General features: G+C 42.4%; 1 protein-coding gene across 4 annotated transcripts in view; it reads left to right on the top strand.

The window, feature by feature from the left end:
- SIL1 (SIL1 nucleotide exchange factor) overlaps positions 1 to 8,723 on the top strand; it is a 250,768-nt gene that overhangs the window by 147,802 nt on the left and 94,243 nt on the right. For all 4 annotated transcript variants that reach the window (XM_010850316.1, XM_010850314.1, XM_010850312.1 and 1 more), the window contains exon 5: positions 968 to 1,067. In XM_010850316.1, the coding sequence (XP_010848618.1) occupies positions 968 to 1,067 (100 nt within the window). The remainder of the gene's footprint in view (positions 1 to 967; positions 1,068 to 8,723) is intronic.

Below are 8,723 nucleotides of genomic sequence, written 5' to 3'. Positions count from 1 at the left end.
GGCCATAAGACTGAGGTACTCATCTCACCTGGAACAGAGAGAGTGGTCCACTAGCCCCTTCTTCCCTGATCTCTGCTGTATCTCCAGGGATACCTGGACCACCCTCTCCCCACACTGCCAGCTGGACAGTCTTGCCATGCACAGTCCACATTCCACACTTCCCTTTGTCTGTATGTATCACTGTTCCTTACCTCTGTTCACTGAACTGAAATGAGTGCTGGTGGCAAAACTTGTCTTCCACCCCGCTGCCCCACAAATGCCTTCTCTCCAGTCAAGCTGAATTGTGGCTTGGATTAGCTCCAGGACTGTTTCTGAAGATACCACTCTAGTCTCTGCCAGCTTCCTGACATTATGTCCACCTTGGTTCCTTTCGTCCCTCTCCTTGGAGGCTGGCCTTGGTTTTAGTTCTTCATATCTCAAACCCATTCCTTTGTCAGGTTGACTCGTACTCCCTGCACATAGTCTGTGCTCAGGGGTTTGTCTTAAAGGTACGAATTTATTCAGCCTGTTTTTGTAAAGATAGATTGGCTTGTCAAATCAGGTTAGGCACACACTTGGGCGGGAGAAGATTTTATATATAGGGTACATGTTATGTCCTCTGTCTGTGCCCCATTGTCCCCCAGAAGGTCTTACTCTGGCACCTGCTGAGAGAGCAGCATTGCACAGACATTGCAGACTTGCTTCTGCCTGAGTAACTGGCAGAGAGCTCTCTGTCCACAGTGGGCTTCTGTCAGCCCCATGCCATTTTCTCCTCTTTTATGAAGCGACCCCATCTTTAGCTCTTTCCTCCTCTAGCTTCAAGGTGAGATCATCAAGGTTAGACTTCTGGCTGACCCACGGCAAAGGTGGGTAGTGTCCTGTGAGTTAGCCTGGCTTAGCTGGCCTTGGAGTGCCAGCCATCCAGAAGGGTGTTCTTTCTTGGGAAAGATGATACCCACCTCATGACGCTCAACTTCTCTTTGGACAGGCTGGACATCAACACCAATACCTATACATCTCAGGACCTCAAGAACGCACTGGCAAAATTCAAGGAGGGGGCAGAGATGGAAAATTCAAAGGAAGACCAGGTTGGTAATATTGCTTATAGTGAGTTCATACCATCCTGAAAAATGACATGAAAGGGAGTCACTGTTTCCTAAAGCTTTAGCAATAAACATGGGTAATAATAACAATAATATTGCAAAATAATTTAAGGAAGCCAAATAAGTAACCTTTTGTGGACTCTTAATAAATTTCTGGGAGCATTTCTGTCATCGTTTCATTAGGATTCAGATTATACAATGGAAGTGAGAAATAGATTTAAGGGCCTAGATCTGATAGATAAGAGTGCCTGATGAACTGTGGAATGAGGTTCGTGACATTGTACAGGAGACAGGGATCAAGACCATCCCCATGGAAAAGAAATGCAAAAAAGCAAAATGGCTGTTTGGGGAGGCCTTACAAATAGCTGTGAAGAGAAGAGAAGCGAAAAGCAAAGGAGAAAAGGAAAGATATAAACATCTGAATGCAGAGTTCCAAAGAGTAGCAAGAAGAGATAAGAAAGCCTTCTTCAGTGATCAATTCAAAAAAATAGAGGAAAACAACAGAATGGGAAAGACTAGAGATCTCTTCAAGGAAATCAGAGATACCAAAGGGACATTTCATGCAAAGATGGGCTTGATAAAGGACAGAACTGGTATGGACCTAACAGAAGCAGAAGATATTAACAAGAGGTGGCAAGAATACACAGAAGAACTGTACAAAAAAGATCTTCATGACCCAGATAATCACGATGGTGTGATCACTGACCTAGAGCCAGACATCCTGGAATGTGAAGTCAAGTGGGCCTTAGAAAGCATCACTACGAACAAAGTTAGTGGAGGTGATAGAATTCCAGTTGAGCTATTCCAAATCCTGAAAGATGATGCTGTGAAAGTGCTGCACTTAATATGCTAGCAAATTTGGAAAACTCAGCAGTGGCCACAGGACTGGAAAAGGTCAGTTTTCATTCCAATCCCAAAGAAAGGCAATGCCAAAGAACGCCCAAACTACTACACAATTGCACTCATCTCACACGCTAGTAAAGTAATGCTCAAAATTCTCCAAGCCAGGCTTCAGCAATACGTGAACCGTGAACTTCCAGATGTTCAAGCTGGTTTTAGAAAAGGCAGAGGAACCAGAGATCAAATTGCCAACATCCACTGGATCATGGAAAAAGCAAGAGAGTTCCAGAAAAACATCTATTTATGCTTTATTGACTATGCCAAAGCCTTTGACTGTGTGGATCACAATAAACTGTGGAAAATTCCGAAAGAGATGGGAATACCAGACCACCTGATCTGCCTCTTGAGAAATTTGTATGCAGTTCAGGAAGCAACAGTTAGAACTGGACATGGAACAACAGACTGGTTCCGAATCGGAAAAGGAGTACGTCAAGCCTGTATATTGTCACCCTGCTCATTTAACTTATATGCAGAGTACATCATGAGAAACGCTGGACTGGAAGAAACACAAGCTAGAATCAAGGTTGCCGGGAGAAATATCAATAACCTCAGATATGCAGATGACACCACCCTTATGGCAGAAAGTGAAGAGGAACTCAAAAGCCTCTTGATGAAAGTGAAAGTGGAGAGTGAAAAGGTTGGCTTAAAGCTCAACATTCAGAAAACAAAGATCACGGCATCCGGTCCCATCACTGCATGGGAAATAGATGGGGAGACAGTGGAAACAGTGTCAGACTTTATTTTTCTGGGCTCCAGAATCACTGCAGATGGTGACTGCACCCATGAAATTAAAAGACGCTTACTCCTTGGAAGGAAAGTTATGACCAACCTAGATAGCATATTCAAAAGCAGAGACATTACTTTGCCAACAAAGGTTAGTCTAGTCAAGGCTATGGTTTTCCCTGTGGTCATGTATGGATGTGAGAGTTGGACTGTTAAGAAAGCTAAGCGCCGAAGAATTGATGCTTTTGAACTGTGGTGTTGGAGACGACTCTTGAGAGTCCCTTGGACTGCAAGGAGATCCAACCAGTCCATTCTGAAGGAGATCAGCCCTGGGATTTCTTTGGAAGGAATGATGCTAAAGGTGAAACTCCAGTACTTTGGCCACCTCACACGAAGAGTTGACTCATTGGAAAAGACTCTGATGCTGGGAGGGATTGGGGGCAGGAGAAGGGGACGACGGAGGATGAGATGGCTGGATGGCATCACTGACTTGATAGACGTGAGTCTGAGTGAACTACAGGAGTTGGTGATGGACAGGGAGGGCTGGCGTGCTGCGATTCTTGGGGTCGCAAAGAGTTGGACACGACTGAGCAACTGATCTGATCTGATTACATATATGGGAAAACTGAAGCATGGAGCACAGATAGCCATACTCTGCATTACCACAAACATCAATTAGGGGAACAGAGATTAGAACTCACATCTCCTCACTTACACTTGAGTTAGACACAAGTTTAAAGGATGGGACCTAGACCAGGAAGGAAGAAGCCCAAGTTCTTGTCCTTTGAACACGTAGCAAACCTTTTCCAGACCTCAGATCCCTTAAATGTACAGTATGGGGCTGGGACAAGATGGCTGAGGTTTCTTCCAACTCTTAAATTTATGTACAAAGTATTAGGGAATGAGAAGGAGAAACAGGCAGAGTTGCAGCCCCTTGGCTATGTCCCTAATGTCTGGTTCGTGGATCCTGACCTATCAGAACAAAGACGTATTCTTATATGGATCATGAGGTCATGTGATAGCCAGAGAATGTTAAAAATCAGTCCTTAACATTTCTGCTTGAGTCCTGTCCTTGAAAGAACTTCCTCCAGTGGCTGCCTTGCAGACCTTTTTATGTTCTCCCTCCTCCTCCTCCTCTTCACAGTTCCCTCTGCTTTTCTTATCTCTGCTCTCATCCCAGAATTCTTGCAGTATCTTAGAGAGGCAACACCAGATTTTTGACAGTCTGTGTGTTAGTGAAGGAAGCTTTAGATCCTTCAGAACTAAGTATTTCTGAGACAGACGGACGTGTGTGTGTGTGTGAGAGAGAGAGAGAGAGAGAGGACCTCAGGAGGAAGTGTTAATGTACAAGCCAAGCCTCCGTGTTTTTACTCATCTTACCAAAGTTGTATCTCAATATGAAGAGTGCACATGATAAGAGGTGAGTAGCAGGATGGCAGCAGTAGTGGTGAAGGAAGGTGATGCGTAAAATTATATCCTACTGCAGGTGTGTATTAACTGCAGGGGTGGAGAGGTGTGAGGGAAAGCAAATCCCCTACCTGGTGAAGGTGAGGCCAGCAAAGGAGAGTAGTGCATTCCTAGGTGCCTGGAGCAGAGATCGGTATTCCTGTGTTAAGGGCTTGGGCTCATTCCCACTCATTCTCTCACCATGAGCTCCACATGGGGCAGATGGGAACATAAAAATCAGCCCTTGTTCTATGTTTTCTCTGTGGATGGAAGACCACCTGCACCCCTGTCTCTTCTCTTTACTCTCTTTAGTGGTATTCTTATCTCATAATTCAATTAGTATAGAAAAGTATGAATATTATAAAAATATTTTTTAAGTGTAAAAGCAAGAGATTATCTAAGTTTTCAGTTGCTGTTTTTTGCAATTAAAAATAATTCTCTCTCTCTGCAAGAGACCCCAATAATGGCAGCAAAATGTGACACCCCTGTTCCATCTGATTGGTGTCAGCTGCCTCTTCTGACCTGTGCCTGCCACACTCTTTCTTTACTTCTGTGGTGCTTAGGTTGTTAGTTTCTTCACCGAGGTACTGAGTCCTGGGGTCCTTTTTTCACTTTCATTTGTATCCTTCCTGGACTGACTCAGCCACCTGCCAATGTACTGGGACTGGCAAATAAATCGACTTGAAGTAGGTTAGGGAGTTTCTTACATGTCTCCAGCTCCTGGCTGCAGATACCATCATACTTTTTATCAGTCTTTAAACAAAATCTTTACATGGTGATTTGCAAGTACAGGATGTGCTTTTACTATTTATAAGGACAATTCTGTGAGATATTGTCATATCTTACCAGTTGAATGAATTTTTTTTTTGGGGGGGGAAGGGCATCAATTCCATTATATCCATTGGTAACTTATTAGATTTAAGTGAATCAGTCCTTCCCAGAGTCTCTTGCTTTATGGAAAAGCTCGGTGTCACCCAACAGATTTGGGTCATTGTTTTTGAATCTGATCTCTCTATCCCCTTATTACCATACAGATTGCTTGATGCTTTATGTTTTATCATGTCCGCTGTTGTTCAGCTGTATCCTATAAATTGTTCCATTTAAAAATATGGCCATCTTAAACTTTTGAGTCTGGGCAAGATTAAATAGACTCATTTCTTCCTATTCTTCTTGCTGTTGTTTGTTGTTCAGTTGGTAAGTCATGTCTGACCCTTTGGACTACATTGTGTCAGACTTCCCTGTCCTTCACTATCTCCTGGAGTTTGCTCAGACTCATGCCCATTGAGTTGGTGATGCCATCAAGCCATCTCATCCTTTGTTGCCCCCTTCTCCTCCTGGCCTCAATCTTTCCCAGTATTAGGGTCTTTTCCAATGAGTCAGTCCTTCACATCAGATGGCCAAACTATTGTAGCTTCATCTTCAGCATCAGTCCTTCCAATGAATATTCATTCAGGATTTATTTCCTTTAGGATTGACTGGTTTGGTCTCCTTGCTGTCCAAGGGACTCTAAAGAGTCTCCCTCCAGCACCACAGTTCAAAAGCATCAATTCTTCGGCACTCAGCCTTCTTAATGGTCCAACTCTCACATCCATACCTGACTATTGGAAAAACCATAGCTTTGACTAGACGGACCTTTGTCGGAAAAGTGATGTTTCTACTTTTAACAGGCTGTCTAGGTTGGTCATAGCCTTTCTTCCAAGGAGCAGATTCTTTTAATTTCATGACTGCAGTCACCATCTGCAGTGATTTTGGAGCCCAAGAAAATAAAGTCTGTGACTGTTTCCATTGTTTCTCCAACTGTTTTCCATGAAGTGATGGAACCGGATGCCGTAAACCTCTTTTTTTGAATGCTGAGTTTTAAGCCAGCTTTTTCACTTTCCTCTTTTACCTTCATCAAGAGGCTCTTTAGTTCCTCTTTGCTTTCTGCCATTAAGGTGATGTCATCTGCATATCTGAGATTATTGATATTTCTCCCAGGAATCTTGATTCTAGCTTGAGCTTCATCCAGCCTGGCATTTTGCATGATATACTTTGCATGTAAGTTAAATAAGCAAGGGGACAATATACAGCCTTGATGTACTCCTTTCCCAGTTCAACGAGTTCGTTGTTCATGACCAATTCTAACTGTTGCTTCTTCACTGGCATACAGGTTTCTCAAGAGGCAGGTAAGGTGGTCTGGTATTCCCATCTCTTGAAGAATTTTCCACAGTTTGTTGTGATCCACACAGCCAAAGGCTTTCATAATATTAAAAGCAAATATAAAAATATGATAAAGGTGAGAAGAAGAAGGTGGATTAGACAGGGACCTTGGAATTTGAGGGATGACATGGGAGTGAGTTTCTTGCCTTTCTTCTTGCTCTCTAAATATCCCAAAGTGGATATTGGAGAAGCCTATATCATGGAAATGCCAACAGGTACAGATAGAAAAAAGGCCCTAAGAAAGTCTTGCTCTCTATAAGAAAGAACCAGGAATAGGGCAGCCTAATAAAAATATTTTTCACAATACCTATTCTCTTTTAGCCAAAGACCATGGAAATCTCTCCACCTCCCTTAGTGCCAGTGGAAGTTAAATGTAGAATTTGGATTTCCACCTCCAGTTTGTGTGGTAGACCAAAGCTATACTCTTACCTTCACCAGAGTGGTGTCAGCAGAAGCTGAGTGGGGAGCCTGAACTTGCTCCCCCTCTGGTGGCAGTAGATGGTGTGAGGCAGTGCTCTCCTATCTCAGCCAACATGATGTTGAGCAGAGAGCTTGAATTTCTACGTTCTCCTCAGTGAAAGATGAGTATTCTCTTCTTCTCCCACTGCTGTGGTACCAGCAGAGTCCATGTGTGGAGCCTGATTTTCACCCCTCACAGGGGTGTAGCAGTCTGCTTTTTTTCTGTTGGGGTGGTGTCAGCAGAGGCCAAGAAGGGAACCTAATGTCTATCCCCTGCTGACAGCATCAAGGTAGTTTTCCACTTGCTTTAGCTGCAGCGATGCCAGAGGGTGCGGTCAGTGGAGAGTCTATACTTCTAACCTCCATCTGGAGGGAACAAGGCAGTGTAAATCAGCATTCTGCTTTCCACTCTAGGGTAGTGTTAATGGGGATAAATGAGGAACCTGAACCCTACCCCTAGATCAGCAGTGATAAGACAGTGCTTTAGTTACCCCACCAGGGTGATATCAGTAGAGGTCAAGGAATGACTTCCGCTCCCAGTGTTGAGTGTGCAGCAGGGACAAATGATGTTCTTCCTTCTCCTTACTAGAGAGTGGTAGTAGGATTTTGGAGGGAAGGAAGATGGAGAAAGGAATTTTTCAAATGAAGTTCTAGGAATGCTCCTTAGTGATCCACAAGAGAAACAGACCAGACGTAACAGCAGATTTAAGGATGGAAGTACAGTGTGGAATACTGCCCAGGATTTCAGATTAGCTTTGGGGGGCACACAGAGCAAGGAGACCAAAATAACACTGCAGATTCTCTGAAAACTAAATTGGCTTGGGTTCACAACCTCACAAGAAGATGAGAACCAAGATAGTAAACTTAAACAGTGTGACTGCCTACTGAAAAGGAAGATTCAGTAGAATTCAGAATCTTATAATACTCAAAATGCCCAGGTTACCTAAATTGTATCTCACGATACCAAGAACCAGGAAAATAAAAATTTGACTTAAGAAAGACAGTTAACTGATGCCAGCAGTGATATGACCTGTAAGTTGGTATTATCTAATAAGAATTTTAAGGCAGTTATCATAAAAATGCTTCAAGCAATTATGTGTACTCCTGAAATGATAACCTCAGCAAAGAAATAGAAGATATAAAGAACAAAATGGCATTTTAGAGCTGAAAATAGGGAAAAAATCACTGCATAGGCTTAATAGTAAAATAGAGATGAGAGAGAACAGAATCAGTGGATTTAAAGGCAGATAAAAGTTAATCTAAATAACAGAAAATAGATTGAAAAAAATAAATAGTGAGTTAAGGACCTGTAGGACTGACTGTAACAGAAAATCCAAGATTTGTGTAACAGAGTCTCAGAAGGAGAGGAGAAATAATATGGGTCTGAGAAAATAGTCAAAGAAATAGAGATGAAAAACTCTCCCAATTGGTGAAAGTCATAAACCTACAGGTTCATGAAGCTTAGTGAATTCTAAATTGGATAAATTCAAAGAAATCAACACCATGATGCATCACAGTCAACCTGAAAACAAAAGACAGAAAAATAATTTGAAAGCAGCAAGGTAGAAACCACATACTAGCAATAGGGAATAATGTTTGAATGATAACATCTTTTTCATCTGAGATCACAGAGGTCAAAAATACGTGGTGTATTTTTCAAATGGTGAAAAAGTGAACTGTTCACTCAGAATTCTATAGCCAGTGAAAATACCCTTCAGGAGTGGAAGGGAGGAAATCACGACACTCTCACACAGAAGAAAGTTAAAAGAATTTATCACCAGCAGACCTACCTAAAAGAATAACTGAAGAATGTTCTTCAAATAGAAGGGAAATAATCACAGAAGAAAACATGGACCATTGGGAAGAAAGAGCTGTGAAGTGCATAAAAGTAAAGGAAAATATAATAGATTACCC

This window comes from Bison bison, unplaced genomic scaffold (genome assembly GCF_000754665.1).
Source record: "Bison bison bison isolate TAMUID 2011002044 unplaced genomic scaffold, Bison_UMD1.0 scf7180017864291, whole genome shotgun sequence".
NCBI classification, from domain to species: Eukaryota; Metazoa; Chordata; class Mammalia; order Artiodactyla; family Bovidae; genus Bison; species Bison bison.
The sequence above is the reverse complement of the archived record's forward strand: the minus strand, read 5'-3'. Positions and strand labels throughout refer to the sequence as shown.